Source organism: Quercus lobata, chromosome 9 (assembly GCF_001633185.2).
Source record: "Quercus lobata isolate SW786 chromosome 9, ValleyOak3.0 Primary Assembly, whole genome shotgun sequence".
NCBI lineage: Eukaryota > Viridiplantae > Streptophyta > Magnoliopsida > Fagales > Fagaceae > Quercus > Quercus lobata.
Window position 1 is genome coordinate 13,380,756 of NC_044912.1, and position 26,499 is coordinate 13,407,254.

Below are 26,499 nucleotides of genomic sequence, written 5' to 3' on the forward strand. Positions count from 1 at the left end.
GAAATTGGACTATATTTTGGATCTTGCTGGAACTCAATTTAAGGTGTGAAACTGTGAATATAATCAATATATGACCATAGGTGCTGCAACATCAATTTATTTTACCTGCCATTACTTATAAATGACCACAGGCCTTGCTTCATTCAAAGCAAGTACAAGTGCTTATAGCACAAAGATACAAGCACTTCACAGCAAGGTAGAGCACCAATTTTTTGACACGTATTTTTATAATATTCAAACATGTATTTCCACAACACTGAAAACTGAATAACAATAATTAAACACTGTTACCAAACAAACCCTGATGTCCTTTTAACACAATTGTAAAATGTGCCATTCCAGTAGAGATTGGACTATATTTTAGATCTTGCTAGAACTCAATTTCAGGTGTGAAACTGTGAATATATGACCATAGGTGCTGCAACATCAATTTATTTTACCTGTCATTACTTATAAATGACCACAGGCCTTGCTTCATTCAAAGCAGGTACAAGTGCTTATAGCACAAAGATACAAGCACTTCACAGCAAGGTAGAGCACCAATTTTGAGGTTACTTTGATTTTTTTTTTTTTTTCAGGTATCACAACAAAAGTAGATAGAATAGAAGTAACTATTTACTCAACACCAATCACACCGCACCACACTCCAGCAAAGTAAATGGAAGACAATAATGTTTAGCAACCGCCCAATTGGACGACATAAATGCACCCCAACTACATCAAATTTAATCTTCTAGTATAAGTATTGCTAGACCGTGTCTGAGCTTACACATCCCACAAGTCACAATTATCCTCTTTTATCTAAATTTCTTTCTTTCTTTGTTTTTATCATCTTTTTTTTTCTCAATCAACCATGGCAGCCGAGGTTGGGAAAAAGTGTGAAACAAAGAATGTGAAAATCACCACCAAATCCCATGTTATGCCCAACAAGAAAATAGGAAGAAGAGAATGTCAATTGGTCACATTTGATCTTCCATACCTAGCTTTTTACTACAACCAAAAGCTGTTGTTTTACAAAGGAAATGACTTTGGGGACATGGTTGGGAAATTGAAAGATGGGCTAGGTCTGGTTTTGGAAGAGTTCTATCAGCTGGCTGGGAGGCTAGGCAAAGATGAGGAGGGAGTTTTCAAGGTTGAGTTTGATGATGAAATGGACGGTGTGGAAGTTGTGGAAGCAATAGCTGAGGGGATCGAAATTGCTGATCTGATGGTCGAGGAGGGTGCTAGCACTTTGAAAGAATTGACACCCTACAATGAAGTCTTGAACTTGGAGGGGCTCCATAGGCCTCTTTTGTCTGTACAGGTAATACTTTGGATTTCATGCATAACATCTTTTTAAGCAATCTGAAAATAAATTGATCATTGTTTTCTAACTAATGGAATACAAATCAAAATCATCTTTGAGTGATTTACAATTTTACACATATATAACAATTACCATACACATAATAGGAATAAGAGTTGTGTGCATGTATAAAGTGGTACACCGTCAATATTTTCATTCCAATTAATGAAGAGGGTTTAGGGTCTTAATTGTGAGATCAACACAATTGTTTATGGCCACCAAGTGCATTGAAAAGAAATCACTTTTTTCTTCCACAAATAAATAATGATAGTGATGTTACATGCATGTGCATATATACATATTTATGAATTTAGCTATAGGTTGTCAGTGATTAGGACAGCCGATTTATGGCCATTAATTATGTTCATAAATAAAGCTACTTAATTTTCACCGATGGTCACTTTATAAGTATAAGTGCTCTATAAATATAAGTGCTTGTAGGGTGTGGGGATAAGGACCAGGATTCAAGTATCCAAGAGGGAACTTCACACACATATACACTTAGATTAGACTAGATTAGAATTCTATCTTGTATAAAAAAAATATATATATAAATATATATTATATATATATATATATATATATATAAAATCTTCACTATGCGTAAAATGGTTACTAGAGCATAGGACCATGAAGTATGTACATTTTTAACTATGATTTGGAGGTAATTTTTTTTTTTTTTTTTTTCTTTTTAACTATGAGATTTTTGCATTCTAAACAAAATAAAAGAAGAGGAACTCTGCTAATATCTCCACGAAATTCGGGGGCTTAATTGGTGCATGCTGTTCCTCCTTGGTTATTTACTGAAAAACCGATAGAACCAAAGCCAACTCATTCCCAATCTTTTTAGTTTTTACTGCAGAGAGCCTGAGACTGCAGTCAATATTTTGAAACTCTGTTTGCTAATGAAAAGATAAAGGAATATAAAACAAGCTACTATTTTTTCACATGAATTGTGCATTTAGCATGGATGAAATTTGTCAGTTTATTTTACTATTTAGTTTATTTTTGTTACTATTTATGGGCCCCACTTCATTTTTTGGTATTATTCATAGGTTTCATTGTATTATTTCAGCTAGTTTTTACTTTTATCTACAATATTTTCAACAAAAATTTTTCAGTTTTTGTAAAATAAGCAGATCCCAAACAAAAGTGTGCCATGTGCGATTGGCTCCAGTTTAAAAAGGCAGTTTATTTTACTATTTAGTTTATTTTTGTTACTATTTATGGGTCTCACTGTATTTTTTGTACTATTCACGGGTCTCACTGTACTATTTTAACTAACTTTTATCTTTATTTACAGTACTTTCAATAAAAGATTTTCAGTTTCAACAAAATAAGTAAATCCTAAATAGACCCGAAATCCTTGTTTCTCTTCTTTGTAATGAGTTTTCATTTCTTTCTTTCTTTCTTTCTTTTTTTGGCTGGAAAAAACCATAAATTAATAACCTTTTTATTTTCTATTGCTAAATTCATAAATAACCTATTATTACATTTACATTTTGGCCTACTGCCCATCAATTCCTCCACCTAAATACAACTTTATGGTCTGTTTGGGATTTGCTTATTTTGTTGAAATTGAAAACTTTTTTGTTGAAAGTACTATAGATAAAGGTAAAAATTAGCTGAAATAATACAGTGTGACTCATGAATAGTACTAAAAAGTGCACTGGGGTCTATGAATAGTGGCAAAAATAAGCTGAATAGTAAAAAAAAAAAAAAAAAAATTCTTTCTTCTATGGACCTCTCAATTCTTAAGTCTTAACTTAATTTAATTCTCAACTTTATTTTGGCCCCTCCAAGTTCTGATTCTGACTCTAATGAAGAAAAAAAAAAAATATTTTGATCCTGTCATGCATGCATGCCCCCTACAAATTTAAAGTACAAACATGAATTTTTCCGACAATCCAAAGAGAATTGCTAGGAAATTGTCACTCAATTAGGGTTTTCTTGGATCCCATTTCTGAGGCTTGCTTTTCATAAATATGTTGTAGTTTGATGACTTGATCTCCATCCATCACTAGAAAAATTTATCATATATCACTATGTGTACGTTTGGATAGTGTTTTGCGCATCCAACATCTAACGTCTAGCGGTTTTTGGTGGGTCCTGTGCATTGTTCACAGGACCTGCAAGTACTTTTTTTCAAAAAAACAACTTCAAAACTGGGCCCCATGGTATTATCCACGTATTTAAAAATTATCTTACGACAGTGTTTTCAATTTTCAGAAATAAACAGTATCCAAATAGACCTTATATATACCTAGTTTTTTACCATATACTAAATGCAACCCATGCGACAAAGAAGAACATATATCATACACCAGATAAATGCATTCTTTTTCTCACAATACATATTTCTGAACCATGATATAATGATTAGTGCTATCCGTAGTGATATGTTCCTAGGGCTCATTCACAGCACACCTACACATAAGTGTGTTTAAACTGTTTGTAATGCTTTATGTGTAAACAGTAAAAAATTTCACCCGTGTGGGATCAATGATGGACTGCCCCCTTCTTGATAATCATTCACATTTTCAAATTATTATTAGAAGTTAGGCTGCTCTGAGTTATTTTTTTCCTTTCTTTTTTTTTTCTTGGGCACTATTTTATGGTAAAGATTTGCTCTTATTCTTAGGGGAGAGCATGATTTTCTTAATCATAAGTCTCACAAACATATGATGATAAGAATGTATGTTTTACAACGTTCTCAGAAGAATGAAGTAAGCATAATTTTCATTAATGGATGAAATTGAAAATGTGCAAAGAATTTCAGATTTAAGTACAAAGAAATGTACCAAAGCACTGTTGAGTAATGAGACACCACCAAAAAGCAATCTAAAAGGATTGGAATGTAAACACAACTTCTATTTCTGCTATCATAAATCTTTACCTGCCTGTCACGAGTCACACAGCTCAATTATATTTATATCTCGTGGGGCCAATTAATTCTTTTTGGTTGAGAGTGAACGTCATCTTTCTTTATAAAAATATATAGAGACTTATACTTTAGTGATAATTTTTACCTTTCTTATAAGGAGAATGGAGAATTAAGATTTAAATTCCTTCTCTCTCACTTGTTGTAACAATTATAAATTATAGTAAAAATTTAAAAAGTTCCCAATGCATATGAGGAAATTAGGAAAAGGGTTGCATTGTAAAATCAAACTTTTTTTTTTAAGAAACACAGGCAAGAGAGAGGAAAAAGAAAAGGGGTTTGCAAAATCAAACTTAATTAGGTGAAATTTGATACTGTTGGTTGAGCCAAAATAGTATTAGCCTATTATAGGTACAAGTGTATAATATTTACTGTTACGAATAAGTATTACTAGAATAACTTAATCATATATATATATTTATTTATTTTTGAGGGGGTATATTTATTTGTTTGGTTGTGCATGTGGAGTAAAACTCAAAATTAATAATTGTATAATACAATATTGATAATAAACAATATCGTAGAAATAATAAATAAGTATAATTCATAATTATAATTAGTCTCATTTCTATTTCTATTTCTATTTTCAGTTTTAGTTATAATTCATTTATATGAATTTATAACATTTCTAAAATAAAATTTTCTATATTATACCAATATAAGCTGATAGAAAATAAAAACCATGATCTTGGCATAAATAGTATTAAAAAGTAAAATAAAACTCATAAATAATAATAAAAATAAATTGAATAATAAAATAAGTTTATAAAAATTATTTTGCCACTGAAACTAAAGATAAACACGTAGATGAGAATTGAGATATCCTTTGGAATGATAAGATAGGAGTTTCTTTTATGCTAGACTAGGCACATGGTTTGGCGGGTTTGTCTGTTGGTGAGTGGGGAACATAGGGGGACCAATCCATAAAGAACAAGTATGCAAGAACCTAGTGTTTTATATATATATATATATATAACCAATAAAAAATTTTAAGGAATTTTTTTTTACTGTACTATTTTCATAAGTTTTCAAGATTGTTTGCATTAAAATAATTTTTAAAATAATATTTTTTCAAAGATATTTCAAAAATTAAATACTCCGCAAAAGATATGAAATTGAGCAGGCCACATCTTCCCACTTTAGTTTGTAGTGATTCATGTTGAGATCTATCTAATGCTTTACATTTTCATCTTCGATCAAAACAATTTTATTATTATAATTTTTTCATAATTATTAAAATGATATATTATAATTTATGCATAAAAAAAATTATCAAGAATTAACTCATGTCAAATTAATATTATTTTAATAATTACAACTCACCACTTTAAAAAGTGATAAAAAAAAATATTATGAAGAAAATTGTCACTTTCATGATCCATCTCATATGCCATCATCATTGATTTTTTTGCTTTCTTGAAGGCCATCAATGGTGTTGATGAACCGAATAATTTTTTTTTTAATTCTAAAATTATTGATAATTATTGGTTGTTTTTTCCTGGCCACAGTTAACCAAGCTGAAAGATGGACTCGCAATGGGCTGCGCGTTCAACCACGCGATCCTCGATGGGACTTCCACATGGCATTTCATGAGCTCATGGGCTGAGGTCTGTGGTGGAGCCGCCTCCGTCTCGGTCCCACCCTTCCTCAACCGCACCAAATCGCGCAACACGCGCGTGAAGCTCGACCTCGCGGCCCCACCGGACCCACTAGCAACAAAAACCAACGGGAAAGCAAAGCCGAGCCCACCACAACTCAGAGAAAAAGTCTTCAAATTCTCCGAATCAGACATCGACAAGATCAAGTCAAAAGTCAACTCCAACCCCCCATCGGACGGCTCAAAACCATTCTCAACATTCCAATCACTCTCTGTCCATATCTGGCGCCATGTAACCCAAGCACGTGAACTAAAACCCGAAGACTACACTGTCTTCACTGTCTTCGCCGATTGCCGGAAAAGGGTCGACCCACCTATGCCCGAAAGCTACTTCGGGAACCTAATCCAAGCCGTGTTCACTGTCACGGCCGCCGGGCTGTTATTGGCGAACCCACCGGAGTTCGGAGCTTCAGCGATTCAAAAAGCAATAGAAAACCACAATGCTAAAACCATTGATGAACGTAACAAGCAGTGGGAGAGTGAGCCTAAGATCTTTCAGTTTAAGGATGCCGGAGTGAACTGTGTAGCGGTCGGGAGCTCGCCGAGGTTTAAGGTTTATGATGTGGATTTTGGGTGGGGAAAGCCTGAGAGTGTGAGGAGTGGATCCAACAATAGGTTTGATGGGATGGTGTATTTGTACCAAGGGAAAAATGGCGGGAGGAGCATTGATGTGGAGATTAGCTTGGAAGCTCAGACTATGGAGAGGTTGGAGAAAGATAAGGAATTTCTTATGGAGGTTTAACTAGCTAGCTAGGGGTTGATGGTTTTAGTTTTCTATGTGTTGGTGTAGGGTTTCACTTTTCACATTGAAACACTGAAATCAGAATAGGAGTGATGTGTTGGTATAAGCTAGCTAGTATATTGGGATTGTTAAGGGAGTGTATGTATGCATGTGCTTGATCTTCTTGTTTTTGGTATTTTGTGTTTGGTTTGGGTACTTTGAAGTTGTGGTGGGTATTAATTAAGTTTATTTAATGGAATGAATTATTATCATATTTATATGTATTAATTGTTATTAATGTGAACTGAAATATTGTTCACTTTTTCATCAAAAAGAAATATTGTTCACTTTATAATGGGATTAATGATGAAGAGTCAAAGGCCTAAAGCTCTGTCAACTTACGAGTATGATCACTTACAAATTGCTGCTGTCTTGTACTCTTGTGTGATTAAATGTATCAATGATTGAGAGAATCACACAAATCTAGGATCCAGCTGATATGAGAATGAGAGTATGATTGAATATATATCATGATTTCTGATTGGTGAAAATTTGCATTAATGTGATAATTAACTTTTTAAACCTCTTGCGGACGCAAAATGGTCACCTTTTTAGAAATGTGATGCTTGTTTAAGAAATCAACCAAGATAGACAAACAGAGAGAGAAGTAATTGCCAAATACAAATATAGCAAATCCTTCAGCCTTTGATGCCAAGGAGTGTTGGCTAATCAAATGATATTTTCTCTCTTTATTAGACTTTAAGGGTAGTTAAAACCTAGTAATTAAGTGGATAGACTCGAAATTTCAAGCTGCCAAAGTATAAGAAAAAAAAAAACATTTATGTAATATTAACAAACTAGCAATAAAAATAAATACACAAAATCATTATTTAATTTCTTAATACATTAAGATGCAATTATCTAACAATAAAGACAAAAAGCACCATTGATTTTTATTTTTTTATTATTTTCTAAAATAAATTTGTTATGTTTTGAGCTGAGGATTTACATGGATTTGGGCTTAACTAAGCTGGCCCATCCCTATATGTATACTTTATTTGAAAAAATTAAATTAAATTCTTTGATGCCTATTGCCTGTGATATAACATTTGGTGAATCACAGTCCTATTTACTAAGCTATAATTTTAGTCCCACTAATGAATACCCCCTAATCAAATGAGTAGGAATAGGAGTGTGCATGGGTTGGGTTGGGTCGGGTTTAGATGTTTTTTTGACCTAACCTACCATGGTGGGTTAAAAAAAATCCAACTAAACCCAACCCAACCCATCACATAAGTCCAACCTAACCCAACTCAACCCATATGGGTCAGATTAAACCCATGGGTTGGACAATTTTTTTTATTACTATTATTATTAAATAGATCAGCAAAAAAAATTATATCACACCTGCCACTTGATTTGATAAACAAAATATACATTAATATATGAACTAATATTCCAATTCAGTTATACATTAATATATGAACCAATATACATTAATATTGGCATTTATATAGGATAGGAGGAAGAGCCAGTTATTTAAAAAAATTATTAATTATATAATATATTTTAAATATATGGGTGGGTCGGGTTGGGTTTGACGAGTTTGGAATTGTATGACCCGAACCCAACCCGACCTGCTATCTCAAAAAAAAAAAAAAAAATTGTAACTCAACTCAACCCACCAAGCCCTAATAACCGACTCAACTTGGCAGGTTAGGTTGGGTTGGGTCGATTTTGGCGGGTTGGCTGCATGCCCCTAAGCACGAATCTTATTGATTAATTTATGTCCACACTATGAGACAATATTCAACCACGCACAATGAGACATTCAACCATGCACTATGAGGCATTTGAAGGCAGGGCCTGCCCTTCCACTAGGCCAATTAGGCCATTGCCTAAGGCCTCCAAGTGGAAGGGGGCCCAAAATTTTGAAAAAGAAGTGGTAGTAGAAAAAAAAATAGTTTCAAATGAAACTCCAAAAAATTTAATACATTCTTATAACCAAAAAACAAAAAATCTGGAACATTCTTGTAAACACTAGTATTCCAAAAAAAATTTTGGTCTAAACAAAAATCAATTATCTCAAAAATATTATCCTTAACCTCTAGAAAAATAAAAAATCAACCGGATAAAATGCAAATTCAATCTAAAAACTTACCCACAAAACAATCTCAAATCAAAACAAATCAAAAATTTCAAATTCCTAAAATTTTGCTCACACATCTTCTTTCTCTCAGTCTTGCTTTCTGCCTCTCTCTCTCTCGACTCTTGCTCTCCGTGTCTCTCTCTCGACTAGGTGATGATAGTTTGCAAAAATACTGTCTTAAACTTGAATATTTTCTCAAACATGATATTTATTATGATATTGATGGTTTAGATTTATTTTCAAAGTTAAAAGTTTTAAAAGAAATTTTACAAATAAAAGAATATACTCCAATTGACATACTAAATTATATAAAAATTTTACAAATTTTACTAACAATTCCCATTACAGTTGCTTCTACAAAAAAAAGTTTTTCAAAATTAAAATTAATTAAATCATATCTAAGATCGACAATGTCTCAAAAAAGATTAAGTGGATTAGCTATACTATCAATTGAAAATGAGAGATTAGGAGAGCTTGAATACAAAAATTTAATTAGTCAATTTGTATCTCAAAAGACAAGAAAAATAGATTTTAAATGAAATATATTATTATATAAAAATATTAAATAAATATTAATTTAATTATTAAGTAAATATAAAAAAGTCTCATTTTAGTTCTCACCCAGGCTCCAAAATGTCTAGGGTTGACACTATTTGAAGGTGTATTAAGAAAGGCCATATAGCCTTCAACGACTATGAGATATTGTGGAAAGTTGTCAAGAGAGCTCGCTTTACTAATCAAATTCAACTTGGCAAAACTTAACCTAGCTATGTGAATGCAGCTAAGTTAGTTGAGCTAGGAACTTGATCTGTGGGAGCTTTCGTCATAAGCTTGCAAAGAGTAAGATCTTATGCATAGTAAGATGATCCATTTTTAAAACTTTATGAAATTCATAAAAATAATCCATTTTTAAAACTATATAGTATTTGATTGTATGCAAAATTTAATTTCTCTTTGCTATTATGCCATGACAATAATTAATTTTTGGTTCTAGTGGAATTCAAACTCATTCTTATTCGATGATGGTGCAATTGGAATTTGAACCTAATCCCTTATTTTATAATGATGGATTTCAATGAGCTCAATTAGTGTTGAGGACCCTTTTTTTGGCCCATGTGGCATTACTTCATTGGCAACCCATGCCACATCAACATATTATTGATTTTTTGGGTAAATCTATTTAAAACCCAAAATAAGCTCATATCTCATTCAACTACATATATTGGGTTCACATGGCTTGCAAGATCCTTATTTCAAGAGGCGAATTCATGATTCACATTTCCTCTTCATCAATTGGGATCATAACCCCATGATATTATCAAAATCAACATATGGATTGGGTTTAAGCAATGAATCAAAGCTCACGGCTCATATTGCCTCTCTTACACTCATGGCAAGCGGCTTCTTCAACAAGAGCCCATATTTACACAAAATGACAACAAAACCCGAGTTGCGTCATCTCATCTTCAACTATAATCCAAGCTCATAAGTCTCTTTGAGGAAACTTTGGGAGTCGTGGTTTGGAGGGCTAGGAGATATGTTCAGTAAAGCTCCAGCGGTTTCAAGTTAATAAAAGAGACATGTTGCTTGGCGTGTTTTCTCCAACTTCCTGAACTTTGACGAGTTTGTGTGTAGTGGATAACATATGGTAAGTATCTCTTATCACGTAGCACTTAAAATGATAAAATTCTTCATTGCTTTTTTCCTGAAATTTAACTTTCATCATATGACAAACACTCAATATCTCCAGCTATCTAAACTGCTGGGTAACTGTTCATTCAATGAGGTAACTGCTATACAAATTTAGAAACTTCATTATATTATTCTACATAAATCTTATTACTACTTTCAGCTAAAATCCAACTCAAACTCATGGACTAATCTGATTGACTATCTTTTATCTCCAAATATATACAAAATATTCATGATATCTCTCATACCCAACTGCTGTCAGCCATAATCAGACCATATATTTCTCTGCCAGCTGCCAGAGCAGAGCATTAAACAATCTTCTTGCTCACTAGGATTATGTCAGAACACAATGAGGCCTTTACCAAATTTCTAAAGCTTCATTGACTTTCAACCAATCCTTCTATCACTTGCTAAAAATGTGTTGTAATGGAACTTTGGATCAAAAACACAAACACCCAAAAAAGGAAACATTTCTAGCTGAACCACAGCAATGTATTCAGCACTTGATACCTGGTTGGAAGTGATGTCATCAGCCATTTAATGCTGAAATCTCAGCAACCAGCTGCTATACCCAAAATAGTAAGATACCCTTGAAAGAGATCTTACCATTTTTCAATCAAATCCATGAAATGACCTCTCTAGCAGTTTGAAATCACTCATCTGACCTTATTGGCTTCTGCCTAAAGCAAATAGCTGTTTTATGACAACTGTGACAGCTATCTCATGATACTTGTCACAACTTTTCTTAACAGCTAGAACAACTTTTTCATGATAGTTGTCACAACTTTTCCTAACAGCTGAGACAGCCTTTTCAGAATAGTTGTGATAGCTGACCCAGCATCCTGAGCATTACTGATTTTTCCTCATTTGGATAAAACCAAAACTAACTATTGAAACTACCTTTCTCTTGCTAAAATACCTTCCTTTTCTGCTAATCTTTCCCTAGCAGCTCTTACCTAAAACAACAAGAATACCTTAAAGCTGAACATACCATTTTTGACCAAATCTTAAGATACATACCATTTTTGGTCAAATCTTAAGATGGATTTTCTGAAGATTCATTGCTAGTTGGGACAGATTTTGGTTGATATTCTTTGCTAAAATACCCCCTTAAACTTAGCTGAAAAGGGGACCCTTCATCAACACCTCAAAGGGGGGATACCAATGAAGAAAAACTCCCTCATAAACTTCTCTCTCCCTCTAATAATCTTCTTAAGCTTTTAATGAAGTTCTGAACTTTTGAATTTTTAGTTTCTAAATGAGGAACTAAAATCTTCAGCTCTTAGCTCATAAACATAAGCCCTCATACATCCCAATAGAAAATCCCAGCTGCTTTGCTAAACACACTACAATACTATTACTTTCTTATACTCATCATCTCACTCTCTATATTTTGAAAATACATATATCTTACTACCTATATCTCTAAACATCTCTTTCTTCACTTCACTTACACAATCTCATATACACTTACTACACCATTACATATAACACACCACAACTCTTCTAAACTCCACTCTCATACTCTCTCACTCTGAAATTCTACTATTTTTCTGCCTATAAATACATCTCAATACTCTTCTACACCTATCTTACTGCTCCTATCTCCAAATACCTAAGCACATCTCCATGCTTTTCTCTTACAAAATCTCTCCTCTTAGAAAGCAATCTCCATAACTTTTCTAGCAGTTGTAATCTCATATTTTTACTATCTTTAATCTTCATATCTCTCATACTTCCATACATCACACATGTTACAAATACTACCCCCTACAACACATCTATATCTTTTACCATCTTCACAGTTCTTAAGAGATATCAAATACTCATACTAAAAGCCCTTCTCGTGGAAGGCATGAACTTCTATTACTAAAGCCCTTCTCCTAGAAGGTACCAAGATCTCATATCAAAGTCCTTCTCTTAGAAGGCACAACTACTTCTTACAAAAGCCTTTCTCTTAGAAGGCACAACTACTTCTTACAAAAACCCTTCTAATGGAAGGCACAACTACTTCATACAAAAACCCTTCTCATAGAAGACAATACTATTCATAACTTCACAACAACTAAAAGAGCATTTTTAAGGGGAAAACTCATTTAAGTGCATGATAAGAAGGGCAAGCTTAACCAGCCCCTACACATAGTTGGGCATATTCTCTCTCTCTCTCCAGTTGCACCAATTTTTTCCCTTTCAATCTTGAAGCTATCATGGCAAACTACCTCTCCACCATTGGAGTCATTCTGCTCAGATGTTATCTACTCACTGATGCTATACCGTTGGGGTTACAAACTATCAGAAATAAGTGACTCTATTTCCATATCTTTAAATTTACATAATTGAATACATAATTACTTCACATTTAAATACATAATACTTTAACCAAGATTTAAATACATATTACTCTATTACAACTATTAACCAATATTTAAACTCATTTAAATGCATGACAAGAGGGGCAAGCTTAACTAGCCTCTACCGCTGACATTCTGCTAGAATTCCATCAACTCACTGATGCTACACAGTTGGAGCTATAAACTATGCAAAGATAAGTGACTTTGCTTCCATATCTTTAAATTTACATCATTGAGTACATGATTACTTTACCTTTAAATAAATACAACCTTATTTCAACTGTTATTACAACTACTAATCAAAGCTATTATATCAAGCGCATATTATATATTTATTCGACCATTATCAATAATTCTTAGACTTTGACTTTAATGGTTTTGTAGGCTTAAAAATACACCTGTAGCCATTGGACCACGTGGCCTAATGTTGAGTTCTAGAGGCAACTCTCCAAAAAGAACCCAGGCCTAGTAAGGTCATCCCTTCAACGGACCACATGTGATTGGGCAACCGAAAAAGGGCCCCGAACAATTAGTAAAATATCTTATTTTGAATAAAAGATGTTGATTCAAATCTTGCCTATACTAAAAAACCAATTAGAATATTGTCTTAATGATAATGAACAATCATAGAGGCCATAAGATTAAATTTATCTTCTCCATAAAATTAATAAATAAATAAAAAATCAAATCTTGCTTGCACTAAAAAGCTAAATAGTGTTTAATTTAATTTTTTTTTTTTTTTTGGATAAGAGTTTTTTAACTTTATGATAAAGTACAATCATAAAGCCATAGTTAAAATCTATCACATATGTAATCGGAAAAAGTTTGGTTATAAACTTTGTTGTAACTTAAAACTAAAACTCTACTCAATATATTTTTAATGATGAATTTTTAACAAATTCATCATTAAATTACATTTTCTTCTTGTATCTTTCATACTTGCAAAAATTCCAAAAAATCAAAGATCAATAGCTATGTCATGAATCAAATATTTAAATTTTTATAGTCCAAAGTTATGCAAATATAAAAAGTAAGTTTATGAATCAAATAATAAATAACATCCAATTGATATCAAATTTGATATGTGTGTTGTGGGTGCTCAAGGACCGAGGATAAAGTTGAAAGGTCACAGCATTGGCCTGAGGACCGAGGATGAATTCAAAAGGTCATAGCATTGATGTGGTAATGCTGCAAGCCACGGGCCCAATGGTGGAAGCCGCCTAAGGAGGAGAAGAAATGAATCATGGTACTCTTTGGTATCCTAAGTGGGAGCTAGGATCTGAAGAGAGTGGAAGTCAGTAGGCAATAGGGAAGCTTTTGGCTTGGTGTAGCTTGTTACATGCATTAAATGATAGACAACAACTTTATCAGCTACATTGATGAGGAAGTGACCTGAACAGTGTAAGCTACAGTTAGACAGATTTCTTCCACTATTTTCTTCAGATGTGAAAGGTAACAAGTGTCAAAAAAGGAGGGAGGTTAGGTAGAAATGGATGGTGAAGATGTGATGGAGGTAGAGGTATATAAGGAAAGGAGAGAGCATTGGAAAAGAGGATTGGAGAAAGAAAAAAGAATAAGAAAGAAGAACATTGGGAGAAGAGAATGAATAGTTCTACTTTTTATGCAAACTCAGTCTTCTCGGGAGCACTTGTGTAAAGCCTGAGACTCATTTGCTTCTGAATATAAACCTGATTCTTCTTTATAGTTGTCCTCGGGCAGAGTCCATTGTTGTTATTCTTTCCCTACTCTTACAAATTTTATTAGTTTGGGCTAGGTTTGAAAGGCACAACTCATTACTCTAAGTGGGCTTGGGCTACAAATTTTTAGGTCCTTACATGTGTTAAAAATATAAAAAACGTGCAATTCAATAGTTATATTTTCAAAATATATAGTCATATTAATTTTTTTAGTTGAAGTTGTAACTTTAGACTACAAACTTACTTTATCCTATTTAATAATTAAAAAAATAAAAAGCAAATAACTTTTCAGTTTGAGTTAATTATAATGCCATAGGCCCATAAGTTGAAAAAAATTCTATATATGTATAAAAAAAAATTATATAATTTATCCATGACCCAATTGGTTTCTACTAAGTTAATGTTATTAATACCGTTTCAGTTTGACCATTGGAACGAAATGTTTTAGTAACGGTCTATTTCAGCGTACCATTGCATGCTATTTCGGTTTTGGGGTTACCAATATATATATATATATATTAGTGATTAAAAAAACCCATTTAATAAATAATTAAGGGTTTTAAAGTTATAAGTAAATATTTCAACTAATATGTAATCTTTAAGTTAAAAAACTAGTTCAATAATAGCAATAGCAACAACAACAACAACAACAAGAAGTATCAATTCAATTATATATAGAATATAATAAGAATAATAATATGGAAAAAAAATGACAAACCTAGATGTTAATTTTAGTGGAGTTATATTTGTACCACATAAAATGACACAACTTGTGTCACAACTCGCCCACATGGCGAGTTGTGAGTGGTAGGAAGGTGATAGTGAATTCATGTAGGAAAAATTTTCTATCACTCACAATTCGCCACGTGAACGAGTTGTGACACAAATTGTTCCACTTTATGTGACACCAACATAACTCATTTTAGTGGCCAGAGCATTGAAAGATGTTTAAAATCTTCTCAAAAAAAGAAAAATAAAGATAAAAGACTAAATGTTTCCTTTTTATTGTAAGTATCATGGGGCTCACAAAAATAAAGAAAAAGATAAATTAAAACTCAAGCGAACAAAACAAAAGAGCTTTAAAGGAAGGACTAATGGAGTATTACTTGGGCTCACAAAATCAAAACAAAGAAAATATCTAAACAGTAGTGGGGGACAGCAGTACAAACACAGTGAGACACAAATAAAAAAGATGTACGTAGTGGACTGAAACGGCCGAAATTTGTATTAACTACCGCTAAGGGTGGGCTAAGTAAGATTGGTCATGGGCTTTGGCTTTTTAGTCTGGGTTTTGTTTGTTTGGGTTAGAGGCCCACGTGTGTGTTGGTTTGGGTAAAAGAGAAGGCTGACATGGGTTAGAGTACTAAAACATTTATTTAAGATTGTTATTTTTGTTGTGTCTTTGAAAAAACACAACAGCAAAAAAAAAAAAAAAAAAAAAAAACCCTATTAAGAGGTTTTTCACTTTCTTCTTCTTCTTTTTCTTCTTCATCTCTTCAATCCTAAAACTCAGGTACTCTCTCACTCTCACTCATGAATTAATTGTTTTAGGAAATTCAATTTTTTATTTTATTTTTTGTTTCACATGGCCATTTTTTTAAGGATTCTGTCTGCTTTAATATTCAAAATCTAGTATCTGGGTCCTGTATGTTGTTCCATTTTGTATCCGAGAACTAAAAAAAATTTGAGTTTGTCTATGTTGTGTTTGGTGGCTGAGAAAAATGTTAGGGAAAGACAACTGACGAACTATGAGTATCAACCAAGTATTGAAACTGGGTTTTCATGTAGCTTAGCTGGGCATCTGGCGAATTCTTCAAATTCGATACTAAATTTTTATGTTCAATATTGTATCTTGCTTCTCTTTCTTTCTTGGGTTTCTTGGCAAACAAACGGAGGGTTTGGTTTGGTTGTTTTATTTGGTGCAATGATGGGTTCAGATCAGGGGCGGCCCTAGACATTTTGAGGCCTAAGGCGAAAACTAAAAAAAGTATGTGTATGTGCATGTGTGTTTATGAGTGTGTATGTATATGTGTATGTTTATGTGTGTGTATGTGTATATTTATATTTATGTATATGTGCATGTGTGTTTATGTTTATGTTTATGTTTATGTATGTGTATGCATGTGTATGTGTGTATGTGTATGTGTATGTGTATGTGTATGTTTATGTGTATGTGCATGTGTGTTTATGTTTATGTTCATTTATGTTTATGCAAGTTTATGTATGTGTGTATGTTTATGTATGAACACAAACACAAACAAATATACACAAAAACAAACAAATATAAACACATACACATAAACACGCATAAACAAAAACAAACAAACATAAACACACATACACATAAACACATACACATAAACATAAACATACATAGACATAAACACATATACAGACTGAGAAAAATTAAACCCTCATATAGACTGGAAAAAATTGCAATCTAAAACCAATCCTCAAACAATTTCGTTAGTTACTTTGCTGTGCTAAATCGAGCCTTTATGTATGTTTATGTTTATATTTAAGTTTATGTGTGTGTATGTTTACGTTTACGTGAGTTTATACGTGTTTATGTGGATGTGTGTTTATGTTTATATTTATGTATATGTATATTTATGTATATGTATATTTATGTGTATGTGTATGTATGTTTATGTGTATTTGTATGTGTATGTGTATATTTATGTATGTGTGTATGTGTATGTGTATGTATGTTTATGTGTGTATGTATGTTTATGTGTATTTGTATGTGTATGTGTATATTTATGTATGTGTGTGTATGTGTATGTGTATGTTTATGTATGTGTGTGTATGTGTACTTATGTATGTATATGTGTATGTGTGTTTATGTATTTGTATGTGTATGTGTTTATGCGTGCTTATATTTATGTATGTTTATGTGTATGTGTACGTGTTTATGCGTGCTTGTGTATGTGTATGTGTAGGTCTTTTTGTGTTTTTCAGATTCAGGTACAATACCCTGATGCAATTGTAATTAATGGCTGAGATTAAAAGTTGAAAAAATAATTTTCAATCTCAACCATTAAATAAAATATATTAAAGGAGAGTTAAAAAGTTTTTTAAAAAAAGAGTAAAAAATGTAAAAAAAATACCTACAACAATGCACTTGATCTCAGTCCGTCTTTTTTCTCTCACCATTTTTTTTTTTTTTACGCAGTGCTTTGTTTTTCTTCCTTTTATTTCTCTTTATACGTTGCCTAGACTAACAGGAGAGGAGCGAGCGAAAACCACGTCAAGAAAGGAAATCGAAGATTGTGCTACCGAGCCAAAGACTATGAAAATCTCTTCCTCTTAACTCAGACGATCATCTTAGATGAAATTGTGGCTCACGAGACTTTACCAGATTATGGTGTGTGATTTTTGGTTATTTATTTATTTATTTGAGATTATGAAGCAAATAGTTTTTATATTTTGTTTATCCTTTCTATATTCTGAAAACACTTTTCTAAGAAATACCCTTTTTTTTGCTTTACTTTGAGTCTATCATTCGTGCTTGTGGTATGTGTTTTATTAATTTGGATCTAAAATTAGTCCAACAAGATGATTCTTCTTCTAAAATATAATAACAAAACCAATATATGTTTTTTTAACGGGTTCACTTTCAGTGTTTTCATTTTGTGATTTTGGTTATTTTTTGGGTTTTATGCTTTGATTTCGGTGGGTGTGATTTGATTTGTGATTTGGTGGGCTTCTGGTTTTTGTTGTGATTGATTTTGGCTGGGTTTCGGCAATGGTGCGTGGTTGGAGGTGATGAGCTTGAAAAACTCCGGCTATGGAGGTTTAGAAGGATAGCTTGGTGGTCAGTCATGGAGCACGGTGTAACATGGGTTAAGGCAAAGAGAGGATGAGAGGGAAACAGGGGCGACCCTAAACATTTTGGGGCCTAAAATGAGAACTAAAAATGAGGCATTTTTTATACTTATATATTAATTAAATTAATGTTTATTTAATATTTTTATATTATATTTTTCATCATTATTTTCATTTTCTTCTAAATTATTTTGAAGTTCATTATCAAGATTTGTTGTATTGCAAAATTGAATATCATTTTCTTCTAAATTATTTTGGTGAATTTCTTGCTCATTTGTGATATTTTCATCTAAATTTTGTGTTATATTTTATTTATTACCAATAACAAACTTATCCATTGATCCTTTTTTAGACTCAATTAATTTTTCTTCTTTTTTTCTTTTTTGAAGTTTTTCATATCCAAATGCATATTTTCTAGTAGACATTTCTAATTAAACAATATATTTATAAATACTAAAATAAAAAAAATAACTTTCAAGTATAGAGCAAATAAGAAATAAAACCTGATTTATATAAAAAATATTGTTGTAGTTTCACTGAACAATAACAAGTTTTTAGCAATCTCAAAATGCATAAATTTTAAAAAAAAAAAAAATTAAGCACAAACATAACAAAAATTTAAGCAAAACCATAACACTGACACAAGACTTATTAATAAGACCCACAAAAAAAAAACAAAACAAAACAAACCCTATCTATAACCAAAAAAATAAAAACTTGAAGGCCCAAACTTAACGCCCAGTCCAGGGAGGGTCCAGGCAGCCACCGATAAGTGATAAACAAAGTTACAAAACCAGCCAGGGAGGGCCCAAATAAACAAAGTTATCTTAAGTTCTTAACAAATAAAATGGCCCAAATATTTATAATTTTATACCTGATTCCTGAACCTCAGAACCTGATACGGTGAGGTGGGCAGTTGAGACTTGAGAGAGGCGGAGAGCAGAGAATCAGAGAGAGGCTGAGGCGGTCCAGCTGGAGACTGGAGACTAGAGAGAGGCGGAGAGCACAGACTAGAGAGAAAGGTAAAATTTTTAGGGTTATGAGTGGATTTATTTGTTTTGATTTGTGATTGTTTTGTGGTTAATCTCTTAGACCGGATTTGTAGTTTATCTGGTCAATGATTTTGTTTAGAACCAATGTTTAATAGGATTTACCAAAATTTTTGTTTTTTTGGTTAAAAGGATGTGCCAGATTATTTTTGTAATTCATTTGAAACTAAATCCTCTACTACCCGGTTGGTTCTTTTCTAAAATTTTGGGGCCCCCTTCCACTTGGGGGCCTTAGGCAATTGCCTAACTCGCCTAAGGGAAGGGCCGGCCCTGGTTCAGATGTTGGGATTCAAGTTTTTTAGGGTTTTTTTTTTTCCCCTAAGTTCATTGGGATTTGGGTAGTTTCGTTAATTTTGGTCTGAGCTTGCAATTTTTAACTTTGGTTGTGGTTGAATGTTCATGTGCTGCCAAAGACTACTACAATGGGATTAGCCAGTTTTGTGTTTTATTGGTTTTGAATCTGAAGTCATTGGACCTTAGAGTTCAAGACCTTTTATGTGAATGGTTTGGTTTGGTATTTTACTTTATCTCCTTGGCTTCTTTCAAATTTTTTATTTCATTTTGATTTGGTTTCAGGATTATTTGTTGGTAGGTTATTCATACGTATTGACCTGCTGTGGAAGTAAGCTCATTATCTAAATTTTTAACGGTAATTTGACGGTTTTGCTTACTATGGATTCACCTGAACGAGGTCGTTATGTGAAACGGGATGTAGAGGATGGTTTGGATGTGAAGAGCGATAGGGCTGTTGATGATGAAGAGTGGGAGGGCAGTGATAAGAGAAAGCATAGGTCAAGTAGGTCAAGAAAACTGAGCAATGGAGAAGATGCTGAGGGGTTAGATGGAAGAAGAAGAAGCTCTGGGGATAGAAATGAGGGTCGGAAACGGTCAGGTGGTTCTAGTAGAGCGGGTAGTGATGAGGAGGATCACGACTCAAGAAAAGAGTCGCGCTCTAAGCAGATCAAGAAAAGACAAGAAGAGAATACATTGGAAAAGTTGAGCAACTGGTACCAAGATGGAGAATTAGAGAACAAGAAAGATGGTGTAGATAAGTCGGGGAGTAGAGGGCATGGTCGAGCTGATGAAAGTGAGAAAAGAAAAGCAGCGTCCAAGTTTTCAGAGCATGAGGGTTCTCAAAGCAGGATTAAAAGCAAAGAAGAAAGATCCCATGATGTAGAGATTGAAAAAGTGGTTGATAGAGATTCCAGGTATTCAGAGAGGAGGGAAACTGGTCGGGAGAAGGGTCATGGATCTTCTGAGGAGCTGAGAAATTCGAGGAGAAAATGGGATGAATCTGATGCTGGCAAGAAAGCCGAAGAAACTTTTTCTGAAAGAACTGAGCTTAGAGACCGTAAGTTGTCTGATCCTAAGTATGAGAGTGCTAGAGAGAGAAGCGTGTCTGCTAGGAATGAACCCAGTGAGAGTAAAAGCCGGGGTGTTGATTCAAACAGTGAGAAGGGTATGAAATCTAGCAACAGAGAAGAGAGAAGAACTGATGCTGAGAGGAGTAAGAGCAAGGTGAGATCAGAGATACTTGAAGAAGATAACAGGGCTAGTCCCGTTACTCATGAAGACCGATCAGGCAGGGAAAAAACTGAGAAGCATAAACAGCAGAGAACTCTGACTCAAGATGTTGCTGAAAGCCGGGACAGAACATTAAGTGCTGATGAAGATAGAAATATGCGGATGAGGGATAAAAATGCAAGAGAAGTGGGGCACTCCAGGAGTTCAAGGACCCCTGAGAGGAGTGGTAGGCGCCATCAAGAGACAGATCACTCTGAGATGGATAGTGAAAGAGGTTTCAATCTCAAGCGAAAGGAATTGGAAAAGGATGGTTATAGGGATGATAGATTGAAAGGCAGAGATGATAGCTGGAGTGATAGAAATAGGGACCATGAAGTTTCCAAAGAGAATTGGAAAAGAAGGCAACCCATCAATAGCGATAAAGACTCAAAAAATGGTGATATTGTTTATGATCATGGCAGAGAATGGGAGATGCCGAGACATGGTCGTGAGAGGACCGACAATGAAAGGCCTCATGGCAGGTCTGGTAATAGGAAAGATGGAAGCAGGGGTGAAGCTGTGAAAACCTCATCAAACTTTGGAATTTCAAATGAGAATTATGATGTGATAGAGATTCAAACCAAGCCTCTTGATTATGGAAGACCTGATTCTGGATCCAACTTCGCCAGGAGAAATGAAGTTGCTCAGCAATCTGATGTGAAATTAACATCAAATGATGAAGAATGGGCATATATGGATGACAGGGCAAGAAGGAGTGATATATATAGCTCTGGGCCACCTGGTGAAGATTCAAAGGAAAGATATACAGATGATGGTACCTCCATGCGAGATCAAAATTCATGGAGGGATGACTTTGATTTCCATGGAGGAAAAGGTAGGGGCCAGAAAGGTGCTATGTCTGGTCGCAGTGCTGGTGGCCAAAGTTCCAGTAGTGGTTCACAACCTCCTTATGGAAACCAGGATCTAGTGTCCTTCAATAGAGCTGCCTCACAAGGAGTAAAAGGGAATAGAGTTGGGAGAGGCGGAAGAGGTAGGCCAAGTGGGAGAGACAACCAACAGGTGGCAATCCCATTGCCAATAATGGGATCGCCTTTTGGACCTCTTGGAATTCCTCCACCCGGACCAATGCAGCAACTTAACCCTAGTATGCAACCTGCTCCAGGTCCACCAATGTCACCTGGTGTCTTCATTCAGCCATTTAGTCCGCCTGTTTGGCCTGGGGCTCGAGGTGTTGATATGAATATGTTAGCTGTTGCACCTGGCCTCTCTCCTGTTCCTCCTGGACCATCAGGTCCAAGGTTTTCTCCTAATTTGGGGAATTCACCCTCTGCTATCTATTTCAATCAACCTGGCCCTGGCCCTGGCACCGGGAGAGGAGTAACTCCTAGCATTTCTGGCCCTGGTTTTAATGCTGCTGGGGCAATGGGACGAGGAACTCCACTTGATAAAACTCCAGGGGGTTGGGTTCCACCTAAAAGTAGTGGGCCTCCTGGTAAAGCTCCTTCTAGAGGAGAGCAGAATGATTACTCTCAAAATTTTGTTGACACTGGTATGCGTCCCCAGAATTTCATTAGAGAGCTGGAGCTTACAAATGTTGTTGAGGATTACCCTAAGCTTAGGGAGCTTATACAGAAAAAAGATGAGATTGTTTCTAAATCTGCTTCTTCTCCTATGTATCACAAATGTGACCTGAAAGAGTTTGAATTGTCCCCAGAGTTCTTTGGAACCAAGTTTGATGTCATTCTTGTGGACCCCCCATGGGAGGAATATGTTCATCGCGCTCCCGGTGTGGCTGACCATATGGAGTACTGGACATTCGAAGAAATAATGAATCTTAAGATCGAGGTGATCTTTTTGCACATAACTTTTTCTCCCCAATTGTCTTATAAATAGAAATAAACATATTCTTTGTACTTGTTCAGTGTGTGCCTTTTAGAAGTAATGGTAGACTTGCTACAAGTAATTCTAATCACTTCATCTTGTAGACTGATAAATGCTAAGAAATTATATTATCAGGTTTATGATATGATAATATCCATACCAACAAACCTGAATTGGAATTTTATTATGTAACTTGCATTAGCCTCTGGGACAATGAAATGACCATATAGACAATTTGCATGTATTGAAATAAATTTCTCACTTTTGATTCACGTGTCTAATTTTTTGTTCTTGTGTTCACAGGCAATAGCAGACACACCTTCTTTTATCTTCCTTTGGGTTGGTGATGGTGTGGGCCTTGAGCAGGGCCGTCAATGTCTAAAGAAGGTGTATAATCAAGCCCTTAGATTTTTTTTTTATTTTTAAAAAATTTTATAATTACATATAGGACTAGCCTTTTCTTTTTGGCTGCAGTTTATATTATGAGATTGATTATGTGTACCTTTAAATTAATAATTCTTTTTTGGGTGCTGTAGTGGGGATTCCGTAGGTGTGAGGATATTTGTTGGGTGAAAACAAACAAAACTACTGCAACACCAGGGTTGCGTCATGATTCTCATACTTTATTTCAGCACTCAAAGGTTGGTTCAATGTTTGCCTTGTATGTTTTGAGTGTCTGTAGTACTTATATGTATAAAAAAAAATGTTTTGAGTGTCTGCAGCTTCATGTTGCTGCCTCACCTATACTTATCAAAAAGGGGAAAAAAAAAAATTGCTGCCTTGCATCCTTTCTTATTTCATTAAATGCTTTATTGATGCGTGTATTATTTTCCTAAATTGTTTGTTGTATCGTCACTATGGCAAAGGAACACTGCTTGATGGGCATAAAAGGAACCGTTCGTCGCAGTACTGATGGTCACATAATCCATGCCAACATTGATACTGATGTAATAATTGCCGAGGAGCCTCCTTATGGTCAGTATCCCTAGTAACATCTTTGACACCATTGACCTATGTTGCAGAAACTCTACCATAACTAGACTTAAGTTTTTGCTTATCAAAAAAAAAAAAAAAAAACAAGACTTCAAGTTTTCTAAGGAAAGAATTTGATTTTATCATATTTGTAATGTTAGTAAAGGTGAACATACTAACCCTGTTATGGTCTAGTTATGGTCTAGTTGCTGCTTAGGACTGGTAGATCCTAAAAATAATTTTGAAAAACAGTAAAGCAACATGAACTGGCAATAATGTTTAGTCTCATTCTAAAAAACAGGTGCGTTTTTAGGGTTAAAAAAAAAAGAAGGAAAAAAATTAACCCTGGAAAGGGGTTTCTAAAGCAATTTTAATATGTGTATATATATATATATATATATATATGTAGAGAGAGAGAGAGAGAGAGAGTGACTTTAGATAGAATAGAATGGAGGAAAAGAATTGCAGAAAAAATATTGTGAATGTCTAGAATTTACATATAGTAATTCCACTATGTTTGAAGAAAATGATGGCAAAAAGGAAACCTCGCAAATGGTTTAGAGGTTTATGTGGGTTTCATTATTTTTCTTAATTAGCGTAGTAAACAATTTTGGCATGTGATTGTTGTTTAAAACTGCAGCATACTATTTGTCGTTTAAAATTGCAGCTTAATGATTTGTATGACATATCTTGTTGTTTACAAACATTGTTATTATATTTTTAATGGTTTATATGTATAGTGATGAAATGATCTCTTTTGACATAAGGTGTATGCCAATGGAATTGCAGGTTCAACCCAAAAGCCTGACGACATGTATAGAATTATTGAGCATTTTGCCCTTGGCCGCAGAAGACTTGAGCTCTTCGGTGAAGACCACAATATTCGGTCTGGATGGCTGACTGTTGGCAAAGAACTATCCTCGTCAAATTTTAATAGTGAGGTATGTTAATCAATATTTGGTCTTAATGGAATTATCTTACAACATTAACATACTTGAGCATTTGGCACTCGGTTCAGATTTCAGAATTTGACATAGAATGGGGACAAATTTCTTACACATATTTGATCTGCCATGACTTATATAGTCTTATTATTGTCCTGTGCAAAGTAACCAACCAAAAAATGACTGATGCAGAAAATCTACTTCCATTAGAAAACACTGTGCTGAAAAATAGGCAAATCTTGCAGACCTTCATGTCCCAAAATCAGGATTATTGTCACTATGCCTTATTTCTATATATAATGGAAAACCTATTATCACCATCCTACAGTATGAATCACTGATTGGATCAGCACTATCTATGAAAACAAATAAAGTTTAGGACCTAAATCCTTTGTTCATACTTGTTTCTTGGGTTCTGTTGGTTTGTTTTCCTAACCACAACTCTGATTTGGATTTGGTTGGCATTCAGGCATATGTCAGGAACTTTTCTGACAAGGATGGTAAAGTTTGGCTGGGAGGGGGAGGACGAAATCCACCTCCAGAGGCACCTCATCTTGTTGTGACAACCCCTGAAATAGAGTCTCTCCGGCCCAAGTCACCGATGAAGAACCAGCAGCAACTTCAACAGCAGCAGTCAGCATCCATCTCCCTGACTACGCCCAATTCCTCCAATAGAAGGACTGCTGGAAACTCACCTCAAAATCCGGGTGCTCTTGGTCTAAACCAAGAAGCCAGCTCTAACCCCTCAACTCCAGCTGCTTGGGCCTCACCGATGGAGGGTTTTAGACGAGAAGGGAGCATCATGACTTCAGATGATAAGGTTTTTGATATGTATGGCGGGTTTAGTGGGCAGGGAAATCAAGACTATCTAGATTTTGAGTCTCACAGACAAATGAATTTGTTGTAACAAAATAATCAGTATAATAATCTGCTGTTTTGTAGCATGTAATATTTTTTTGGCCCCCCAATTTAAGTGGAAAGAAAATTCCATATGTTTTGTGCGTGAATTCTCATTGGCTCTAGGTCTCATAACAGCTGTGGTTTGAATGGCCTGGTGCGAGTCTACATTGCTTGCCTTTTCTTTTCTTTCTTTTTTATATATATTTTTTGTTTGAATTAAATTCAATAGTTTGGGAACATATTTTTTTTTTGTTTGAATTAAATTCAATAGTTTGGGAATGGAAGAATCCTGAGCATCAGGTGTCATCGATGATGCGAGTGTTCTGCCTAAAAACCAAGAAACGATGTAACCTAACAGAGTAAATATATTGTAGGCACAAACTATTATGGCAAGTCCTCTGTTCAGGATGCACAAACATTTCACATGAAGAGTAATGCTACTGATAAACTATTCTATAAACATTTTACAAACTGCTGATGTAGCATTATCCTTCACATGAAAACATATGGCATCAGATCATTGGCACAAAAAGATAATAAAATTTTAAATATAAATAAGGAAATGTATTAAATTTAGAAACCAAATGACAATGCATGTTGGCAGAAGATAGTTGGAGAGGTAGCTGCATGGCGTGTTGTCTAAGGGTCCGTTTGGTTGGATAGATTGTAAGAATGATGGAAAAATAAGGAGTGAAAACAAGAGGGAAATAAATTTAATGAGGTGTTTGGTTGGATAGATTATTGGAAGAAAAACTAGTGGGGCCTGTCAAAATGTTTTCTCTCCAAATTGGGGAGAAAATTGAAGGGAAAACCGGTCCGGCCATTGAAAGACAAAAATGCCCATGTGA

General features: G+C 34.3%; 2 protein-coding genes across 2 annotated transcripts; both read left to right on the forward strand.

Moving 5' to 3' along the window:
• The first annotated feature begins 762 nt into the window (after positions 1 to 762).
• On the forward strand, positions 763 to 7,016 carry LOC115960293 (BAHD acyltransferase DCR). The gene is made up of 2 exons (XM_031079104.1): positions 763 to 1,303; positions 5,795 to 7,016. The coding sequence occupies exons 1-2, from the start codon at positions 854 to 856 to the stop codon at positions 6,683 to 6,685; spliced, it is 1,341 nt and encodes a 446-aa protein (XP_030934964.1). The 5' UTR covers positions 763 to 853; the 3' UTR covers positions 6,686 to 7,016.
• A 12,183-nt stretch (positions 7,017 to 19,199) lies between these two features.
• LOC115959257 (N6-adenosine-methyltransferase non-catalytic subunit MTB) lies at positions 19,200 to 25,758 on the forward strand. The gene is made up of 7 exons (XM_031077596.1): positions 19,200 to 19,403; positions 20,007 to 22,799; positions 23,139 to 23,222; positions 23,372 to 23,476; positions 23,702 to 23,810; positions 24,597 to 24,748; positions 25,221 to 25,758. The coding sequence occupies exons 2-7, from the start codon at positions 20,103 to 20,105 to the stop codon at positions 25,656 to 25,658; spliced, it is 3,585 nt and encodes a 1,194-aa protein (XP_030933456.1). The 5' UTR covers positions 19,200 to 19,403; positions 20,007 to 20,102; the 3' UTR covers positions 25,659 to 25,758.
• The last annotated feature ends 741 nt before the right edge of the window (positions 25,759 to 26,499 follow it).